Source organism: Rhinopithecus roxellana, chromosome 1, assembly GCF_007565055.1.
Source record: "Rhinopithecus roxellana isolate Shanxi Qingling chromosome 1, ASM756505v1, whole genome shotgun sequence".
Lineage (NCBI taxonomy): Eukaryota > Metazoa > Chordata > Mammalia > Primates > Cercopithecidae > Rhinopithecus > Rhinopithecus roxellana.
The window spans coordinates 155,437,554-155,460,501 of NC_044549.1; the positions used below are offsets into that span (position 1 = coordinate 155,437,554).

A 22,948-nucleotide genomic window follows, 5' to 3' on the forward strand; every position below is an offset into this window, starting at 1 on the left:
AGCCAGGCACCCTTCATTTCCAGAAAATAATAAAAAATAACATTTGTGGAGAAGGAGATCCATAAACATTTGCTGTTACAATTATTTACTGTGCATGAAATGCTATGCTAAGCACTTTTATGTGCATTACCTCATCGAATTCTGAAAACAATCCTTCGAGGCAGGTACTATTTTATCCCTATTTTACGGCTGAGGCTTAGAGAAGGTAAGAAACTGGCTCATGGTGACCTAGTTAGTAAGTCTCGGTGCTAACGTTGAAATCCAGGGTTTCCGTAACCCCAAAACGTGAGTTCTCAACCACTGTACCATCCTGCTACTGCAATTAAGCCAGTGCCCTTCAAATTCTACTGTTCCGTCTCCCTGGAACACCTTACCCCACTCGTTTTCAAATGTTTTTCCTTCAGTCTTGCTTGGTTTGAGCATTAGCTTTCCTGTGAGCCTTCTTTCACAGCCCCAGGCAGTGTTGGGATTTCACCACCTGAGGCTACCTCTGCTACTGCCCTTGGCGTGCTGTGTTGTCATTACTTGTTTGCAGGTGTATCTGCCCATCGCTGTCAGTTTTTTCTTTTTTTTAATCTTTCTATCCTCAGCACCTGGCTTAGAGTAACTGTTTAATCAGAATGGCTCACTGATCAAGTTCTTGTCTTGTTAGATGCAATGTTCCCTATTACATCCTTCCTCCCCCTAAGAATAATGTATGCATTTCATGCACTGCAATACTTCATACCCCCAAGCTGGAAGGGAAGGAAATGTTGGCTCTGTGCTAGCTTTTATGTTTAATTTCTGTGTAATAAAAACCCATGACATACACACTATAGCTATTCACACTTACAGAGGGGAAACTGAGGTTTTGTGAGATGTCCGGTTTTGTAAGCCTAGTGAGCTAAGTAGTTTAAACCTGATACAGGAGCCCAGACTGCTAAGAAATAAAAAATTAAATAAACCTATTTTTCTTTTTTTCTGATACAGGGTCTTGCTCTGTCGCCCAGGCTGGAGTACAATGGTGCAATCTCAGCTCACTGCAACCTCTGCCTCCTGGGCTCAAATGACCCTCCCTCCTCAGCATCCCAAGTAGCTGGGACTACAGGCACCCCCCACCACACCCAGCTATTTTTTGTACTTTTAGTAGAGATGAGGTTTCACCACATTGCCCAGGCTGGTCTTGAACTCCTGAGCTCGAGCAATCTGTCCACCTCGGCCTCCCAAAGTGCTGGGATTACAGGCATGAACCACCACACCCTGCCTAAATTAACCTATTTGAGCAACATGAACACGTATGGAGACGCAGCTCAGATAGTAGGCAAGGACCATGGCACCTTGCCTGGAGGGCAGAGTTACCCACTGACATCTGGATGACAACTGGACTTAAACCTAATATCCGAAGACAAAAAAAGGAAGTTAGACTTCTAGAAATCTAGATACAGATGTTTCTGAGAAATGTGCAAAAATTGTTTGCTACAATAGTTGACAAGAAGTCCAGGAGAAGCTTGGCATGGTGGCTCATGCCTGTAATCCCAGCACTTGTCAAAGCCAAGGTGAGCAGATCACTTGATCACAGGAGTTCGAGACCAGCCTGGGCAACATGGTGAAACCCTGTCTCTACAAATGCAAAAATTAGCTAGGCATGGTGGTGTGTGCCTGCATTCCCAGCTACTTGAGAGGCTGAGATGGGAAGGATCACTTGAACCCAAGGGGCGGAGGTTGCAGTGAGCTGAGATTGTACCACTACACTCCAGCCTAGGCAGCAAAGCCAGACCCTGTCTTAAAAAAAAAAAAAAAAAAAAAAAAAAAAGTTTGGACAAGAACTCTTGTAGATGTTTGATGTGAAATTATTCCAGTGATAATATACTTTTGTTGCTTTAAGATAGAATAAATATTGTTCCTTACCTCTTATGAGGCCTGTGTGACCTGTCAAGAGTGGCTTCTTATTTTTGTTTCTGTCTATATCACGTAACTACATCTGTATTGTAGGTGTTGCAAGACAGTGCTTAATAATTCCCTTGTGAATCTTTGTGCTAATTTTGCACGGTTGAGTAAGAAAATACGGTTTTCACTGATTACTGGTCGGCAGTTGTTTGCAGAGTACCTGATGAAGAGGACAGTAAACTACACAAAAGAATGCTGTGCTGATAGTCTACAAATCAGAGAACCAGTGCAACAATACAGTGGAATGAGGATGACGAACCCATTACCAACCTTGGAAAAACAAGGCAAGGAGTATGTTCTAAAGAATACAGCTGTATTTCTTTAATTTTCATTCATAGTTCAACATATATCTATTCTGGACTATTTTATTCTTGGTTTGTCCTAAGTTTCAGGACCACAAAGATAATTAGACCTAGTCCCTGACTTACAGGGATTACTATGGGTGGGGTGGGATCCAATGTGTGCTAGTTAGGAAAGTTATTTTCCTATAACTGCTGCCCTAGGAAAGGGTGAACCTGATCATAGTTTACAGATGTGGTGTTAGAAATCGTGTCTCAGGGCCGGGCATGGTGGCTCATGCCTATAATCCCAGCACTTTGTGAGGCTGAGGTGGATCACGAGGTCAGGAGATCGAGACCATCCTGGCCAACAAGGTGAAACCCTGTCTCTACAAAAATACAAAAATTAGCCGGGTGTGGTGGCACACACCTGTAAACCTAGCTACTTGGGAGACTGAGGCAAGAGAATTCCTTGAACCCAGGTGTCTGGAAATTTTAAAAGCATGTTTTAAATTTTGGATTAAAATGAAACAAAATATTTGTGGCTGATCAAGAAATTAAGGAGAAGGAAAATCCTATGTGTAAAAATAATTTGTTTTGATGTTTCTTAATCTTTTAAACATTTATTTTACAGAATTGTTAGACCTTAAAAAAATCATTTTCCTATTGAAAGTTGTAAAACAAATGTATATTTTAACCTATATTCTTATATTTATTTCAAATATTTGCATAAGCTATGAATTCTTTTGGTAAGTGGGAAGGAATCTAACATAATTTCTTCCCTGCCAAACTGGATTCCAATTTTGTCAAAATAATCTACTATTTTATAATTAAAGTCATAGAATACCGCTTATACATTCTCTTTCACAAATTATATTAGACAAATGCATTGTATTCCATAGTATTGATAAGAAGTTTAGTAATGAACTTTTAAACTTTATAGGTTTCTTTGTCCTCATCATTTTTAAACCAGTCCACTTTACTTTTGAGTTCTTTATTTTGCTTATTTTCTTCATTTTACTTAAAGTACTTTGTAGAGTAACATTTTCAGAGAGGGTACATAGATGGTATGCTTCTCTAGGAATGACTTTCTGTAGCTTTTACCCATAAAAAATGGCACAGCCAACCATTACATTCTTTTATCACACTTTTGACTTCTTTTCCTCTCAAAACTTAGGAGGCACTATTTCAATGTCTCTGGAATTTATTGTGCCAAAGTAAAATTCTGGTATCAACCTGATGTTCTTTTATTTTTCCACATTGCCTGATGCAATGATACACACATCCACACACCCCCACACACACACATATGCAATAACTTCACATAGTTTGTAAAGAATATAAGCTGGAGAGTTTTTAAGGCTTTTTTCTTATTTTATTGTTTCTTGCAGTAACTTTGTCCACAGGCGAAAGAGACACTTCCTCTGGTTCTTTAGACTGTTTTTATGTGTTTGAACTACAATTTTGCAGATGCTTAATGAAGTTTCTCTGCTGATTTTTATGGGGACATGGAACTGCGGGAGTTCGTTTAGAGATTATGTGGTATTTCTTCAGATTATTTGGTCTCAGACAAAGGGAGAAGGGAAATGCCAATTTTGCCCAAATTTTCTTTACCAGGATAGTGGACTTGCAAAGGGGGTGGTAGAAAGGGGACTTCACGCAGATGCAGCCTCCCTCCGTGACCATAGGAACATGGCAAAGCATTTTCTTTTTATGTTTTGCTGCAGAATAAGTTGTGGGGATACTGCTTCTCTCACTGACTGTCATGAAGACTCTCATTAGGAACTGACTTTGGAAGCTTCCTCTTTATATTCCATGGGAATTTAATCTGGAAGTTAGCACAGTGACCAGATGCTCCGAGTGTGGGGACCTGGTACAGTTCTAGAGGCAGGATAGAGATTTGCCTCCATCAACTGTCCTTCCACCTGTCTTCATCTCCAGATCCTGTCTGAGGATACAGGGAAAAAAATATATTTTCTCCTCTCAGTACAACAACTTCTGGTCACTAAAATGTGTGGGGATTTCTCCCCACCAATAGTCAACAGAGTCTCCACAAGATCTGCAGCCGGTTCTCTGGTGGGCACCAGCCGGGTGTCCTCTCATTCAGTTCAATTCTGACACTTCCTGCCGGGAGGAGATAGCACCAGATCCCACAGGCTGCGGGCTCAACCCCACAAAATTGTCCCCCACTTCAGATGTCAGTTACAAGCACGGGTTGTGGCCTGCACCTTTGGTGACCGGCTATAAATGGGAGTTTCTATGACTGCTTCCTAGCGTTTGATTAATTTGCTAGAGTGGCTCACAGAACTCAGGGAGACATTGACATTCACCTGATTATTACAAAGGATATTTCAAGGATACAGATGAAGAGATGCATAGGGTGAGGCATGGAGGAAGGGTGGCAGAGCTCCCATGCCCTCTTTAGACACACCACTCTCCAGGAACCTCCACATTTTCAGCTATCCAGAAGCTCTCTAAATCCTATTTCTTTGATTTTTTTTCCCCTCAAGACAGAGTCTTGCTCTGTCACCCAGGCTGAAGTGCAGTGGCGCGACCTTGGCTCACTGAACCTCCGCCTCCTGGGTTCAAGCAATTCTCCTGCCTCAGCCTTCTGAGTAGCTGGGATACAGGCATGCACCACCATGCCTGGCTAAATTTTGTATTTTTAGTAGAGATGGGGTTTCACCATGTTGGGCAGGCTGGTCTCGAACTCCTGACCTTGTGATCTGCCCACCTCAGCCTCCCAAAGTGCTGGGATTACAGGCATGAGCCACCGTGCCCAGCCTTCTTTAAGTTTAATGGAAGCTCTATTATGTATGTATGATTGATTAGATTATTGACCTCTGGTGATTAGCTCAACCTTCAGCCCCTCTCGTCTCCTAGAAGTTGGGTGGATAGAGCTAAAAATTCCAACTCTCTAACCTCGCCTTGGACTTTCTGGTGACTAACCTCCATCCTGAAGTTACCTAGGGGTTGCCAGCCATCAGTCACCTCATTTGCATGCAAAAGACACTCTTATTACTCCAGAGGTTCCAAGGATTTTCAGAGATATATATCAGAAAATGAAGACAAGGCCAAATATATATTTCACAATATCACACCCTGCCACTCCCAGCTTGGAAACATTAGTTTGTGCTTGCGTTCTAGGGTTGGAGGAAATGGTCTTTTTCTCTTATTCCTGTAAGGAGCTTTTCCTTTGCATATGGAGATGCACAGATTGGTCCAAAATCAATCCTATCATGACTGCCACTATATAGTACATACATATCCAAACATTTGAGAAATTTGCTATTGAGCATCTGTGGCTTCCAGTAAATACAGATCTCTCCCTACTTTGCATTTTTTCCATTGCACCAACAGAGAATTTGGAACATTTAGGAGGTTTGGATAGTAGGTGCTTGGGTGGAGTTCACTATCTTGAACCTGAAGTTACTACTTCTAATTTGCCTTTTAAAAATCTACTCCTTTAAACCAACTTAAATCTTAACTAAACAAGATGATTATAAATAAATAACTGATACAGATTTAGATGCATATTAGGTGATATTTAAATAATTTTTTAAAATTAGTATTTTATACTCATGCATTTCTGGTTTTTAAAAGAGGAACTTTTCTTTTTTTTTTTTTTTTTTTTTTTTTTTTTTTTTTTTGAGACGGAGTCTTGCTCTGTCGCCCGGCTGGAGTGCAGTGGCTGGATCTCTGCTCACTGCAAGCTCCGCCTCCCAGGTTCACGCCATTCTCCTGCCTCAGCCTCCGGAGTAGCTGGGACTACAGGCGCCTGCCACCTCGCCCGGCTAGTTTTTTGCATTTTTAGTAGAGATGGGGGTTCACCGTGTTAGCCAAGATGGTCTCGATCTCCTGACCTCGTGATCCACCCGTCCCGGCCTCCCAAAGTGCTGGGATTACAGGCTTGAGCCACCGCGCCCAGCCTAAAAGAGGTACTTTTCTAGCTGTGGAAGACCACTAGTTGTCTCAATAATATCTGTTGTCCCTTTTCCCCACAGGAGTAAGATTTTAGCTGGGCACAAGGCCTTGTAGAATAAAGACTACTTTTCCCAGACTGCTTTGCAGCTGGGTATGGCTATGTGACTAAATTCTGGCCAATGGAATATAAATTACACAGAAGTTGTATGTGAAAAATTTAGAAAAACTTTCAAAACAATGTTTAGATCGTCTATTGCTGTGTAACCGACCATCCCAAAATTTAGTAACACAAAATGACAGCAATCATTTCCTTATCTCTTGTGGTTGCTGTGAGCCAGAAATATGGGAAGGTGTTCTGATTGTGGGTGTTTTGTGGAATTGCAGTCAGACAGTGGCTGCAGTTGCAACCAGTGTTTAGGGCTGGCTGGGTAACTCTCTTCCTTCACTGGGTCTTGAGACTTCTCCAGGTAGTCTCTCCATATGGAGGAAGTCTCTTGGACTTGCTCACAGCATGGCCACCTTGGGGCAATTAAACTGGTCTAGTGGCTGAGGGCAATAAGAATGAATATTTCAGTGGGGAAAGCAGAAGTAAAAATTTATTTTATGACTTAGCTTGGAACTCACATAGTGTCAATCCTAATATAGCCTATTAATATAGCCTATTAATCAAAACAGTCGTAAAATCTGCCTAGTTTTAAAGACTGGGGGCAAAGACCCTATCTTTCAATAGAAGATATGTCAAAATCATATTGTAAGAAGAACATCACTATAATGATCATTGGAAAATATCACCTCCTATAGATGGTGACCACGTGTTTCACTTTCATCTTTATTCTTTAGTTTTCCCATCCTGCTGCCTCAACACAGATGTTACCATCTATGATCATGGTCAAGACCACACACAGGAGAGGAACAAAATAGAAGTTACTTTGGTAGCTAATATCATGCCTTATTAGCCCTGAACCATCAACCAGAAATTTTGTATGAGGGAGAAATAAACTTCTCTGCTTTTAAAGCCATGGTTATTTATTTGTCATTTGAAGCTCAACATAACCACAACTAGTGTATCAGGCTCATCTCTCAGGTCATCAACTTGTACGCTGGCACTGTGGTCCAACGTAGAAGTGGTCACAGGGCACTGGTCCCATAGCACTATGTGTTGCTTTGAAACACACTGGGCATTTTTACTCTTCCCTGTCCTCAAACATATGGATCTCCAGGCTTTCAATTCTTGGGCTCCCAATCTTCACCGAAAGTTTGCTTATTCCCTTTATTTAAGTCCCACAACAAATGCCATTCTTTAGGAAGTAGTCTTTGACACCCTGAGACAGCATTAAGGACATTGGAACATCATCTGGCACATTGCCACAACCTGTTTCTGGAGTCTGCACTTAATGAGTTCATCCTGTTTTGTATGATAGCTGTTAGCACGTCTCCATAGCTCCTGCTCTGTTATACATTTCTTGAGGGGAAGAAGCATTTTACTCTTATCTTTACGATCATCCTGCTCGGCTGTTTTCCAGTGCATTTATCTCAGAGTCTTGGTGTTCAATGTTTAAATGTTTTTGTTCTACGAATCTCTGTTAAACTTTCTCTATGAAGAGATTTTTTATTCATGATTTTGTTTTTTTTCCCCTAAAAAGCTCCCTACCCCATACCAAATTGTATAAGTTCCAGGTCTCCAAATATCAGGATCCACTTCTTCCAGGAAGATACGAAATTGGAAATGCTCTCTAAGGAGCAAGTAGATTTTGATAGAAGGAGATGGGCACAAATGTATTGCATACAGATGGAACAAGACAAGCAGTTTGAGACTGAAATCTGTGGACCATTTTAGAAAATGGTGAGCACATATGTTTTCTGAAGGGTGAAGCACCAGTGGGAAATAAAACTGAAGGAGGAGAAATTGGAACTACATCCTTAAGGGCTTCAAAAACCTGCATAAGGAGTGTGGGTATTTTTTGGAAACTGATTTGTATTTGAAGTTTTGAAGGGAGACAATGATATGATCAGATGTGTATTCAGAGTTGGACTCAGACGGTACAGTATAGAATAAATTGGAAGCGACTAGGTTAGCAGTTAGTGGCAGATGAGAGTGGAGGGAAGGGCTGGATCAATGATGAGAAAGCTAGTTAGGAAGATTTTAAAACAGTTTACAGGAGACCTAATATGGTTCTGAATCAGAGTGGCAGCCCATTATGATGACAATGGAGAGAGACTAAGCAGAAACACACACCTAAAGAAGAATTTACAAGATGTGAGTAGTAAGATGTGGCTTCAGAAAGGCAGGACAGGCAATGGTAAGACCAGAGGTTAAAGTCAATATGCATTCAACGTCTCACAAGTATCTTGCATTAGTATTTTCCAGGCAATTTTCTAGGGAAGCCATGACAGGAAGGCAAGTTCTTTTTGATGTTTGCTTTTGTTTTTGTTTCTGGCAGAGTCTTACTCTGTCACCCAGGCTGGAGTGCAGTGATGCAGTCATGGCTCGCTGCAGCCTCTATCTCCCAGGCTCAGGTGATCCTTCCACCTCAGCCTCCCAAGTAGCTGGGACTTACAGGTGCATGCCAACATGCCCAACTAAATTTTAAAACTTATTTTTTTGTGTGTGTGGAGACAGAGACCCACTGTGTTCACCAGGCTGGTCTCAAACTCTTGGGCTCAAATGATCCTCTCACTTTGGCCACCCAAAGTGTTGGGATTATAGGCGTGAGTCATAGCTCCTGGCGAGAAGGCACAGTTTTTGTTGTTGAGGAAAGTCATTTTACAACAAAGCCTTTTGCAAGGAGCCAGACTTACAAACATACTATTGACAGACAATAAGATAATTGCTGTGATAAGCAAGCAAACCACAACAACAAACCACAAGGAGATTGTCTCGTTTCAGAATTATTTAGTTCTGGGAGCCTATGTTGTAGGTTCTTAGAAGATGGTGTATGTTTTTTGCATCAGTCTCCTCTGAAGTTGTCAAGAGTGTGCAGAAATGTCCAGCCTTTTTTTTTTTGAGACAGAGTTTTGCTCTTGTCGCCCAGGCTGGAGTGCAGTGGCGCAATCTCGGCTCGCTGCAAGCTCCACCTCCCTGGTTCAAGCAATCCTCCTGCCTCAGCCTCCCAAGTAGCTGGGATTACAGGCATGGGCCACCACGCCCGGCTAATTTTTTTTGTATGTTTAGTAGAGATGGGGGTTTTGCCATGTTGGGCAGTTTGTCTCGAGCTCCTGACCTCAGGTGATCCACCCGCCTTGGCCTCCCAAAATGCTGGGATTACAGGCGTGAGCCTCCGCACCTGGCCCAGCCTCTTAAAGAAGAAAATAAGGATTAGGGTCTGAAGGAACAGCTCCAGATAGACATGGAATCTAAGGACTGGAGGAGACTGGGAAGTTATCTCGTGCACTCATTGCTAACCGTGGGAATCTTTTCTGACTGGAGCTTATCCTGCCTCTCCCTGGTTCTAAGAACACAGGTTTTCTGCTGAACTTGTTCTCTTGTTAAGAACCCAAAGCTAACGTCTGTTTCCATGTGACTCCTGCTTTCAAATGCGGCTTAGACAATAGTTTATTATTATTATTTTCCTCTAAGGCATGGCATTGGTTCACCAATTTATCAGAAAGTTTTTATGAGAAGGAACTGCAGAGCTAAGGTAAACAGGAGACAGCAGTGATTCCCCTTAAGCGAAGCAGTTGGTGATATAAACAGGTCAAAAGCTGAGTTGAGGCACAATATGCCTGAGAAAGGTAGGCTTGATCTTATCTTTCCTTTAATGCTGTGGGAAGGGAGAAAAACCCTGAAACTCTTCATATTTATGTTGTTAGCATTCAGAGAAAGCACCCACCTGCCACATATTTACTGTGCAGCTTTGGGCAAATCATTGTACTCTTCTGGGCTTTTATCTTCACACCTAACCCACCACCTCTACGGACATGCTACACCTGTTTTCCAGTCTTAACAACTGATGAGCATAACATTTGAGGAATCTTTGGGAGAAAAAATTCCAACATGTCCGCAGTTGGGATTGAGCTGATTGAGGCATGTCTTCCAGAAGCGAGTGTGGTGGAGTGGGGTCTTGCAATAGGAGCAACATTACAAGAGCAGACTCTAGGGCTTCTCAGTCTAATCTAATCTTTAAGAAGAAGGTGTTTAGTAGAATGGGCCCGACTCTATGAAAAAGCATGGGGTTTGGAAGGGAGCAGTGGTCCCAGGCATGGTGTGGAACTGACTCAAATCCAGCTCTGTCTGATCCCCTTGGAGCTTGGGGAAAGGCGAGGTGTGGCTAGTATATGTGTTTCTTGTGACTGCTGTGATAAATTGCCACAAACCAGTAGCTTGGAACAATGAAAATGGATTCTCTTGCCGTTCTGGGGGTCAGAAATCTGAAATCGAGGTGTCAGCAAAGCCACACTCTTTCCAATTCTACCCTATAGGGTAGAATTATTCATTGTCTCTTCTCACTTCTGGTGGCTCCAGGTATTCTTGGGCTTGGGTTGTGTCCCCTCACTCAGTGTCTGACTTCATGTGGCCTTCGTCTCTATGTCTGTGTCTTCTCTTCTGTCTCTTGTAAGTATCCTTATCTTTGGATTTAGGATCTACCTGGATAATCCAGGATGCTTTTATCTGAAGATCCTCAACTTACTTATATCTGCAAAGATCCTTTTGTTTTTTTTCCTAAATAAAGTCGCACTCACAGGTTCCTGGAGTTCTAACGTGGACATGTCTTTTGTGGGCCACCATTCAGCCCACTGCTTTTGGTAAACACTGCTGTCTTAACAACCAGGGGCCTAAGCAGCTCTGCGGCGAGACCCTCTAAAAAGATGGAACGCAGAGGAGAGAAATAAGAGAAGATGAGAGTTCTAGCATCCCAGGACAGCAAGGAATGTTGTCCTGTGACTCTTTAGGATTGAGCAGCCATGGAGAGAATGGCAGCTAGAAGCTCCAAGTGCCAGCCAAGTGCATGCAAGTGGGCCATGGCCCAAGGCAGTGCATTCCAAACTCATGCTGGTGACTCAAGAGTGGATCACACACTTAATGACCCAGTTACAACCTGCGTTAAACAGAAAAATAAACAAAATAGAAAATAATGGGAATATCATAGTTTATTGTAAGAAAGAAAGGTAAATATTGTTTTGAGAAATGTATGTGTGGGCATGCGTGAGGGCACTGGATCATGATGTAAAATGTCTTCCTCACATAAGTTCCCATCAGAAAATTTGAAAGCCACCTGTGTATGAGACTCTACCATGGCTCTTTACAGCAACATGAAGAGAGCTGTGGGTCAGGGAATTGTCCTCAGTTCTGGGCACAACATTGATATTGACCTGAGACCCAGGGAGCTCTGGCCAGGCACAGAAACAATGTCCTGGATAGCCACAAGAGGGAGCACTCAACTCATTCGAAACCTCCTTTGGAGCCCTCCCTGCCTCATGACCAGAAGGTGACCTTGCAAAGAAACTGAGATATGGGTGAAAAAAAAAAAAGTGTGTGTGTGTTGGGGGGGGGGGGGGGAGATTAGGCCAGTAAACACTGAGACCAGTTAAAAATGTGACATCAATTGTAAGTACAGGTTTGTGAGGCTGGGAAGTTTTCAGATTACATGCAAAAGGAAGGTTTGTATTAAATCTCCAGTTTTTGAACACTGTTTCCCCTTGAAACCCTTTGTTTCTGTGAGATTTTATGGCAGAATCCTAATCAATGAAATAGTATCCCTGTCACAGGTATCCTCCCCATGTTGACAGTCCCTGAGGACTGTGTGCAGAGAACTCTAAACCTAATTAGGGGAGCTATAATGAATACGCTGAATTAGAAGGTATCTGTAGTCCCTGTTAGTGCTGATTCTTTGATTTTATGACTCAGAACAAAAATCTATAAAAGCTACCAAATCTTGTCTTCTTTTTGAAGCCAAGTATCTGAATGCCCAGCCCAGACACTGGCACCGAAGTGTTTAATAATTGAACGTTTGAAGGAAGAGTTTATTTTGCGTGCTTCTCTGCAACTGCAGCAGCAGTAACCTAGTGCATAGTGAGCACCCTTTTTAATAGTGAGCACTCTTAAAAAGTTGTTGGGTAAATAAAAGAATGAACGACATCCTGCCCTAAAATTTTAGATGACGCCTTCTATCAGTCAAGCCAGCAGAGGGCAGGAGAACTCAGCTTAACCACAGCATCCTCTCCGGTGGGCGGAAGCGCTCCAGAAGCATGCGCTGAGCAGCAGGTCTGGTTGTTTTGTAAGATTAGGAAATGCACAGCCAGAAAAGGATAAAGACACAAAGCATGAAGGTCCAACCTGGGGATCTCGAAATCTCTGCACATGAACCTCCAGAGCTTTCTCTGTAGACTAATACCCTTATCAGGCAATGGGATTTGGCTTTAGGTTGACTGTCAGGTACATAGAGAACAGGACAGGAATTGCCAATCTTGCAACAGGATTTCAACCACTTGGTTGGAGAGATTCAAGGAACCTCACAGTGTACTTGTGTCATGGAGAGAAGATAAGATTAAAAATCAGAGGTTCAGCTGGGCATGGAGGCTCACAGCACTTTGGGAGACCAAGGCAGGTGGATCACGAGGTCAAGAGATTGAGACCACCCTGGTGAATGTGGTAAAACCCCATCTCTACTAAAAATACAAAAATTAGCTGGGTGTGATGGTGCACACCTGTAATCCCAGCTACTTGGGAGGCTGAGGCAGGAGAATCTCTTGAATGCGGGAGGCAGAGGTTGCAGTGAGCTGAGATCACACCACTGCACTCGAGTCTGGGTGACAGAGCAAGACTCCATCTCAAAAATGAAAACGGAAACAAACGAACAAACAAACAAACAGAAAACAGAGGCTCTGACTCTGAAACCAGTTATGTGGCCTCGAGAGAGCTCCTTTCCTTCTCTTGGCTTTGGTTTTTCCATACGTAAACTGAGGGGTAGGACTAGATCATTTTTTAGGTTCTGTTCAGTAGGTGGACCCTTTGTGGCTTCAGTCCTGCCCCTGCCCTCAACTCTACGGGGTAATAACAGGAAAGTCAATGAAGCAGGTGCTTTAGCTTCAACAAGTCAAAGCCAACATCATCGCCCCTGGTGTTCTCAAGAGGGAAAAGGGGAGTAGTGGTTGAGTAAGAAGAGACAAATAGGAGCCAGAAAAATAAAAAGAAAAATGAGACAGAGGATTGACAGGGACAAGAGTAAAGCAAAAAAAAGGAAGAAAATAGAGACAAATATAAGAGAAAGATGACAGGGAGAGGGAAGAAGAAACAGAGCTGAGTGAGGTAAGAGAGGAATGACAGTGGGCAGTGGTTTATGACCTACTAGTTTTCTAGGGTGGTAAAAATCCAGTTTCAGACTAGAATTAAGCTTTTAAAAGACACAGATCTCTGAGCCCAGCCCAGACCTATGAATCAGAATCACTTCAGTTGGGATCCAAGCATCTGTCACTTATAAATGTTTCTCAGGCAATCCTGGTGTGAAGCCAAGGTTAGGAACCACCTGTCTAGAGTAATACTAGTAAGTTTGAGTGTGAGAAAATTGGAACTGTTGCAGAGATACTTTCATTCCATGGGGGATTTTTGTGTTTGTGTGGCTTCTATCATACTTTTTCAAAATGGAGGTTTCTGGATCAAGTCAAAGGGGAACTTTGCCATGTATTTTCCACTGTTCCAGGGGACGGGCCCATTGATATCTGGCCTCATTTTCCGGACCCTGCACTGGAGGGATCTGACCAAGATAACACCTTCCCTGTTGACTGCCTTGGGAAGGCTCATGGAAAACCTCAGGTTTAATGCCTTGTTTTAGGAAGGAAAATAGGTCAAGTAAAGTAGGAGATATTCTCTGGGCGGCATAGTGGGGTGGAACACTGTTCAATTTTATTTAATAGGGAAGCCCTGAGCAGAAATCAGAGCAACAAGTGTGAAGCTTCTGGAGAGTCCAATGGACTCACAAAGAGAAAGGGAAGCTGAGAGAATTAGGAACAAAACTTCCTTACATATCTCACCTTTCCTCTGAGAAAGGAAACGCTGGAGCGACAGTGAGGGCTCAGACATCAGCCCAGCTGCACACTAGCTACGTAACTTAGGCCTCCATTTCCTTGCCTGGTTGGGGTCATTATGTTATTAACACACTTAAGCAATTGTGAAATACTACATAGAGGTGAGTTAGCACTGTTGTTCACTTCTATGTGCACCAGGAACATATGCCTATTTCAGTGGTAAACAGATCTTTCCTCCCTTGGCCTTCCAATCAATATGAAGACTCTTACATTTTCAGTGACTATGTTAGCATACTCACATGACAAATTCAGTTAGCTCTTAATATATAGGAACATTTACACTGAGCCTCAGCATTTAGATTTTTGTCCTTTCTGAAGCTCAGAGATGACTAAGGGATCAATAGATATGTGTTCCTGAAAGTATCGGCTACCTAGGGTTGGGGGCTGTGTGTGTTTGTGTGTGTCAAGTAATACAGACCTCAGTTAGCTGCCGTTCATTATGCTTGTCCTACTTACAGAATCCACAGAGACCCACAAATAAGGACAGAGAAATTTGTCTTCAACTCAACCATCATTTTTCAACAAATACTCTGTTCTTAACATTTTCATAGTCACCAAGGAGAAAATAAAGGTAGTTGAGACAAGGGTTCTACCCTCAGCGAGCCTCGAGACTTTTATTTTTATTTTTTGAGATGGAGTTTTTGCTCTGTTGTCTGGGCTGGAGTGCAGTGGCATGATCTCGACTCACTGCAGCCTCTGGCTCCTGGGTTCAAGTGATTCTCCTGCCTCAGTCTCCCAAGTAGAAGGGATTATAGGCACCCGCCACAATGCCTGGCTGATTTTTTGTATTTTTAAAATTTTTAGTAGAGATGGGTTTCACCATGTTAGCCAGGGTGGTCTCGAACTCCTGACCTCAAGTGATCCACCTGCCTTGGCCTGCCAAGAGCCTTGACACTTTTAGATGAGATGTACAGACTCCCAAGGAACAGAAATATGTGAGGGTCTCTGCTAGGGGCATGAAAGGCACACTTTTGGACACAGGAGTGGGCCCCGTTGATTCTAAGTGAGAAGCTCTTGGAAATATCTTAGAATAGGCTACATTATCTTATTAGTTAGAGATGGGTTAAAGATATTCCAGGATAGGAAACGGCATGTGCAAATGGAGATGGGAGGGTACAGGGAAGAGTGAGTGTTTAGAGGGATTAGGAGGGCTGGCAGACAAGGAACCATGAAGAGGGAGACTCATGGGAAAGTCACAAAGGAAACACAACTGTCAGGCTGCTGTGTGTGCATTTGAACACACTGGCACTGGGGACTCATTTAAAGCTTTTGAGCTGGAAAGTGACAGGATAGGAGACTGCTGCAAGAAATGAGCCTGAGATGTCACCACCCATCCCTCTCCAAGGAACAGGTAACCTTACAGGTCTTTGCCCTTTATTACCTAAAGCAATCACTTCGGCCTAGGCTTTGTGGAAGTTGGTGAAAGTCAATTTGGCAGGGAAGTCTGTCTCTTCTACCATCAGCAGTTCCAGGGGCTTGAGCTGGGAATTTTCCAGCTGAATGGAAGCCCTTGGAGGGTTGCAAGTTTTAATTCTTGTGCTCCATGATGGTGGGATTGCTTAGAAGAAAAGGTCCCTATGCGATGTTCATCCATGCACCCTTGAAGAGTCTATATGCTCATAGCCTACCACCATCCCCAACAACTCATCTCACGCAATCTGTCTTCTGCTGCATAGTTTCTGACTCCAAATTGGTCTCCTTCTCCCAGCTTTACTTAAATCAAACCTTCCACTTGCCAGCTATAAATCTAGAAAACAATTCAACAAATGAATCCACATTAAAATGTTAATAGTTACTAAGTTTTAATGTATTATACCTCCTAGGTAAGTACATGTAAGGGAGAAGAGAGTATTTTCTAATGGAAGGATTTCAGCACCTATCTGCTGCATTTCTGTGAGATCTTCCTAGACCTTTAAATCACACCCGACACATTCCCACTGAGAAAGGCCTGCATGCTTCTTGGGTCAGAGGCTCAGCAGGGTCTCCAGCTCCCAAAGTGATTGACTGGTTCTTTGGAATCACCTTCGGCTTAGGACTGGTTGCCTCCATCTGAGCAGCAATAAGAAAACCTGTGACATTTTATGGACTACCAAGCATTTTCACTTACATTGTCTTATTTGGTTCTCAAATCTTGTTTGAGAAAAAGAGGATTGTCAGGTCCATTTTAAGCAGATGCAAACTGAGTACTTAAGCCTGGGGCCTCAGACTCCCAACCCATGACTGTTTATGCTGTTCCATGTTGCTTCTCCTCACTGACTTTATTTCTCACTGTCTTCTGTCTGGAAAATAAAATGGTTTTCTACTTGCAAAATGTCCAGGGGAAGTTTTTGGCATAAACCCACTTCCTGACCTCTCTGGAATTTGTAAAACTTGAAGGCATTTGAGAGATCATCTGGATGACTCTCTAGGCATTGTTGATGGTTCTTCTCATTTCCTTAACTCAATATCCAAATAAACCATCATTGTATCCTGCTTACTATACTTCAAAATGAACTTTAAGTCTAACCAGTCCTCATCTTCTTCATGGCTACCACCTTCGCCCCAAACATCATCTTATGTCACCTGAACTAGGTCTAGAGCACAGGATCCCCAGTAAAAAAAAAAACAGCTGGCCATGGGACATTTCAAATAAAATCTGTGTTCCTTTTGCCCTGGCTCCTCTTCTTTCTTAAACACTTCTTAGACTCTGAGGTTATCTCCTTTCTTGAGCTCTTGTGCTCCTACAATTAATTCCCCACTGAGCAGAAGGCATTATTTTTAAAAGAATCAAATCAGGTCAGTTTTCTTGCTCAGAAGGGTTTCCCTGCCACAACCTTCAAGGCTCTCTGTGATCTGGTCCTGGCCTGCCTTGCTGACCTCATCTCCTAACCGTCTCTGCTTTAACCACTCTGTTCAAGTCTTTGCCTTGTTGCTGCTGTTTGCATTTACCAAGCATACTTCTGCCTCAGGTCTTTGCACTGATTGTCCTTCCACCTGAGTTGGAGATATCTTTATTCAGATATTTGCATGGCTAACTCCCTTGCCTCAAAGAGCTCTGTTCAAAGAGCTCCTCCTCAGAAGCATCTTCCCCCTACCATTATGCTCTATACTTTGCTTTAACCCTAATATATTTGAACATACATTGATTAATATGTTTATTCTTTGTCTTTCTCAGAAGAACTATGGCTATCCAGTTCACTGCTGTATCATCGGCGTCAGTCTAGCAAAACTTCTCAGGAATTAGCTGTAGAAAGAGGTTGAGTGAATCAATTTTATGGATGGAGAAATTGAGGTCCAGAGTGAGAAGGGCAGGTCAGTAGCAGAAGCAAGACTCAAGAATACATCTTCTAATAGGCCTGGGAAATGCCCTCTGCACCCAGCCTCCTTTCTGGTATTACATAAAAACCAGATTCTCTTCCAATATAAAATTCTCATCTTGAGAAAATGGTAACATCTTAACAATAATAGTACATTCTAGTTTACCTTTTTATTTCCTCAAATTTATACTCATCAATTATCAGAGCTGGAGGGAACCACAAAGATGACCTGCCAAGTTTTGTTTTGCAAATAAAGAACCAAGGCCCAGAGAGGATGTCCCATGGTTCGTTGTGGCAGAACCAGACTAGAGCCCAGGTCTCTCGACTCCCACTACAGACACTTTCTCCTTCCTTGCATTGTTTAACACTGAATGTCTATGTCTATTCACAGATTATGTTGCTTTGTATTAAAATAAGTTTCTACTCCTTATATTGGCAGGTAGTCATGCCAAAATGTACATCCCACAAGGGAGGTGGGAAATCATATCCTGTCCAGAAAAAACTGCACATGAAAGAGGCCTGGATGCCTTCTAGAGGTGCATGCATCCCGGCTGCAGACTGCTCAGCCAGGAATCTCTGGCATCTCTGAGTCAGGGAAGCATGAGGCATTCTCAAGTGAAGTAACATTCTCCCTGTGACCATGCCACTTCCTGCCTGTGTGCCCTTGTGTAAGGCACTGAAGGTCTAAGGACCTCAGTTTCCTCCTCTGTGAGGTGGGAATAGCATGCCTTAAAGTACTGGATGAGAAAGTGCTTTGTGAGCCACAGAGGATTGGGTAAGGATTCCTAGTGAGCTCAGTTGGTCCGGGAAATAGGGTCCCCAATACAACCACAAACCACTTTTCCCTTCCAGCTTTGAGACTTGGGAGAGATGCCCTGGGGGTTGATTGCAGAAGGCTCAGATTGGGAAAGTTTGAAGTGCTTTATGCTAAACCAACCTTTAAGCTATAACTCACCATGGAGGGATCAAGGGAGAATTTGTGTCCCTTTTTGTCCTGGCTTCTCTAATAAGTGGTTCTTAGACTCATAATTCTCCAGGAAGTAAAAACGATAAAAGCAAAACCCATAAGTCATCTCATTTACAGCCTCAGCTCTTCAGCAGGGTGTGAGGGAAGCAACTCTTTACTATTCATAAGTAGGCACTTAAACAGATAGAGATCATGAAGTGTTTTGTTTGTTTGTTTTTGGTGAGAAGCAGCTGAAGAGGGAAGAAGAAAGAGAAAAGGAGAGACAGGAGAAGGAGAGATGTCTTGAGGCAGAGACTGGGATAGGCCCTGGCTAAGCAGGGAGAGAAGGCAGGGAAAGAGCCAGGCTGAACCAGACCAAAGTCAGAAAATGATTGAGAAGGGCAAGGAAAACAAAGGAATGAGGATACAGAGTCAAGAAAGAAGACAAAAGAAGGATTGAATGAGGAAAATTCTGAAAGATAAATTTGCAGAAAGGTTAAGGAAAAGGAGGAAGAAGGAGGAGAAAGTGTAGAGGGAGAGGACAGGGATGGGGAAGGAGGGGAGCAAGCATCTAGGGAAGGTGAGAGAAGAGATCCTAGAGCACAGGGGAAGATGGGGAGCTGCTATTTGTTCTTCAACTGGCTCCTGCTTTAGAAAAATCCTCCTTTCCTACTCAGTGGGAATGCCGAAGACCACATCCTGGATACAGGAGATGTGAGATCATTTGGAGGTACCGAGGGACAGTCACACTGATAGAACTATACTCTGAGTCCTTAGTCAGGGGCCAGAGAGAGTTGCAAGATTTAGAGAATATAACATGTATTTCCTAGGGCTGGGTTCCACAGCTCTGTATTCATTGATCTCTTACACTACTCTGACACATGTGAATGACTTTTTAATGCCCCACTTTGTGCTTAGTCTTGTCAAGACCTGGAAGCTTTAACACTTCTTGCTGTGCATTTCCTCTTTGCCTTGGATTACAGGCACAAAAAGAAATAGTGACAATTATTCAAGCCATTCAGGATACTTCCCAAACCTTTCTGCCTTCTGCCTCTCAACACTGTGGTTCAGGTCTAAGTACTGAGAATATTTTAATACATAATGTGAGCTTTGCATGGTTTCCGGAGATGCAGCATATCTTTTTAGCTAATATTGGCTTTTTTGAAGCTCATAAGATATCAGCTCTTAAAGATCCTGTAGGGATCGTCTCGTCCATGCTAGGAAATTAGCTGGTCCTTCCTCAGTAAGGAACTATTTAGATAAAAGCAGTCAGAACTCTGGCCTGAACAGCAAACATTTAACCAGAGTTCAATCAGAATTCAAGGACAGATTTTCTTAAACTTTCTTTGTGTCTAGGAGATCAGGCAGAACTGAATTTAAAAATCTTTTGATCCTTTCCCACTATAGATACACAATAGTGGTCACATATGTTCTGGGAGTTCCTAGACTTTTATATGTCTAAACTGGGGCCTACTGACATAAAACTACGCCTACTGGCCAGGAATCTGTTAGAAAACTCAGAGCTCGGTAGAAGAAACTCTGGCTTTGGAATGTGAAGGTCTGGTTTTGCTCAAAGTATGCAATATGTGAATGAGAACAATTTACTGACCATTACTCGGCCTTACGGATTCAAATTCTGAGGTTTATTGGATAATTTCTTAGATTGCCTTCCAGCTCTAAATTTCTCAGTACCAAAATGAAGTCAATTTCAATCTCTCTGTCTCTCTCCCTCCCATACATATACACACACTCATACATACATATGGTCACAATAGAAAGGCAGGTAGACCAGAAGTCTCAGTTACTGAGAAACAGGGAGGGAGAGTGAGCCCGAGGTACCTTCTCCCCCATTTTAGAGAAGAGTGAAGTTCTTTCAGAGCCTTGTTACATCTTCAAGAATTTTGATGAGATAATGGAGGAAATAAAGAGCACGCAGTCCTTTTACTGTCCATATTTCATTCCCAGATCTGTTATTAGAAGAATGATTCTGATCTCCACCTGCCATACACATGTCCTTTTGCATTTGTCGGGCCTTACTAAAATGTTTGAGTATGATGACAGATGGAGTTGTCTGGGTACATTTATGTGCATTTAAGGGTGATAGTGTATTTGCTCTTTAAGGGCTGAGTGTTTGAGCCTCTGTTTGTGTGTAATTGAGTGTGCATGTGTGGGAGTGAAATTATGGAATGTGTATGCTCATAGCACTGAGTGAAAATAAAAGATTGTATAAATCGTGGGGCTTGTGGAATTGTGTGTCCCTGTGGGTGTGCAGTATTTTTTTTTTAAGTAAGACACTTTAGATCTTGTCGCCTCCCCTGTCTTCTGTGATTGATTTTGCGAGACTAATGGTGCGTAAAAGGGCTGGTGAGATCTGGGGGCGCCTCCTAGCCTGACGTCAAGAGAGAGTTTAAAACCGAGGGAGACGGTTGAGAGCACACAAGCCGCTTTAGGAGTCGCGAGGTTCGGAGCCATCGCTGCTGCTTGCTGATCCGCGCCTAGAGTTTGACCAGCCACTCTTCAGCTCAGCTTTCCCGGCGCCGCCGAGATGCTGTCCTGCCGCCTCCAGTGCGCGCTGGCTGCGCTGTCCATCGTCCTGGCCCTGGGCGGTGTCACCGGCGCTCCCTCGGACCCCAGACTCCGTCAGTTTCTGCAGAAGTCCCTGGCTGCTGCCGCAGGGAAGCAGGTAAGGAGACTCCCTCGACGTCTCCCGGATTCTCCAGCCCTCCCTTACTCTTGCTCCTGCCCCACTGGTTTGGACGTAAGGGATGCTCAATCCTTCTAAAGAGTTTAGGTGCTTTTCTGGGTCCCTCATCTCTCAAAGCTCTTGAGAAAACTTTCAAAGGCTAGAATCCCCTTCTAACTCTTTTTTTCCCCATGATAAGCGGAGTCGGTCACAGTTCAGGTGAGTTCTTACTTGGTATTCAAGAAAATTCCAAGACCTGGGTAGTTGTCTGGGCACAAAGCGATGATGGCGTCTATCCCTGGTGCTGACCCTGGGAAGCGCTGACCCAGGTGCTGAAACGCAGACCTCTGAAGCTGCTACCTCTTAGCGCATCTCACGTCTAAAAGTCGGGACTAGGGCAAAGGGGCACTCTAAAGACCGAACGCAGTATGTTCGAGATTGTGAGAAGTCTCGTTCCCCTGCAGTTTACTTGGTAAAATGGTAAAGCAATTCTACTTTGTAGCTCGTGATATGAAAATTGAATTAAATTGTTGGCACACACTTTATCTTACCAGAATGGTCTTAATGTGTGTGTGTGTCTGTGTGTGTGTGCGTGTGTGTGTGTTTTAAGTCTACAGGGACAGAAAGGTTGCAGAAACATTTGAGCTCTTAAAGCCTTTTTATGTAACTTGGTAATTATAGCAATTACCCTGATTTTTATATCCTTGATTGATTTTAAATGTGACAAAAAATGCGCAGCTGTAAAAACTGGATTTTGTGTGTGACCAAATCTGTTCTTTAATTTAGGCTTTTCAATTTTTTTCCATTGTCCTCCCTCATTCTCTTTCTCTCTTTTGCTATCCCTTCTGCCATATACAGGAACTGGCCAAGTACTTCTTGGCAGAGCTGCTGTCTGAACCCAACCAGACGGAGAATGATGCCCTGGAACCCGAAGATCTGTCCCAGGCTGCTGAGCAGGATGAAATGAGGCTTGAGCTGCAGAGATCTGCTAACTCAAATCCGGCTATGGCACCCCGAGAACGCAAAGCTGGCTGCAAGAATTTCTTCTGGAAGACTTTCACATCCTGTTAGCTTTCTTAATTAGTAAAGTCCATACCAGACCTCTGATCCCTCACCCCTAAACCCCATCTCTCTTTCCTAATCCTCCAAATCCTCAGCGAGACCCTTGCATTAGAAATTGAAGACTGTAAATATAAAATAAAATTATGGTGAAATTATGAAAAATGTGAATTTGATTTCTATTGAGTAAATCTTTCTGTTCAATAATACATAATAAGCTTGAGTGGTGGTTTCAGTAAAGTTATTGGAGATAGGCACTCCAATGTTCACAAACATCTATTTAAGATTCTCAGTGGCAATAAAGTTTATGTTTTAAATGATAACTATTATAACATGAGTCACTTTAAACCTAAATAATTTCACATAACTCTATGAATTCAAACTTTAATTCAATGATAATTACTGGGAGGGGCTGACACAAACATTAATTACATATTAAATACACCTAAATTATATGTTGGACTATTGAAATGAGTGTGTGTGAATAGTTAGGCTGAAAAATCCAACTATCTACCAGGTTGATATGTAAAATACATAACATAAGAAAAGATGGAAGGAAAAAAGTCATTTAGTGGTTGAGAAAAAGTCTAGCTTAAATACCTAACATGAGATTCTGAATTTGTTTCTAGTTTGCAAACATTTATCTAGAGAAATACCATTGCTTTTGTATCTTCTTTGACAATCCTCTCTAATTGAACAGTGCTAAATGACTGTTTTAAAAGCAAGCTTTTAAGATATTTTTTTCTCAGGGAGAAATATTGCTTTTATTGTAAGATTCCTTCTGGATGTACTATAGGTTGCAAGAAATGCACGT

The 22,948-nt window shown here is 42.7% G+C and overlaps 1 protein-coding gene across 1 annotated transcript; it reads left to right on the plus strand.

Annotated features, from left to right (window-relative positions):
• Positions 1 to 20,814: 20,814 nt before the first annotated feature.
• On the plus strand, positions 20,815 to 22,299 carry SST (somatostatin). Its single transcript, XM_010352581.2, has 2 exons — positions 20,815 to 21,075; positions 21,934 to 22,299. Exons 1-2 carry the CDS (start codon positions 20,938 to 20,940, stop codon positions 22,144 to 22,146), a joined length of 351 nt encoding a protein of 116 aa, XP_010350883.1. The 5' UTR covers positions 20,815 to 20,937; the 3' UTR covers positions 22,147 to 22,299.
• Positions 22,300 to 22,948: the final 649 nt, after the last annotated feature.

Bases quoted from the DNA above. Each gene is read 5' to 3' on its own strand.
- SST (XM_010352581.2), top strand. From the start codon at position 20,938: ATGCTGTCCTGCCGCCTCCAGTGCGCGCTGGCTGCGCTGTCCATCGTC. The intron at 21,076-21,933 runs GTAAGGAGACTC...TGCCATATACAG, and splicing joins CTGCTGCCGCAGGGAAGCAG to GAACTGGCCAAGTACTTCTT.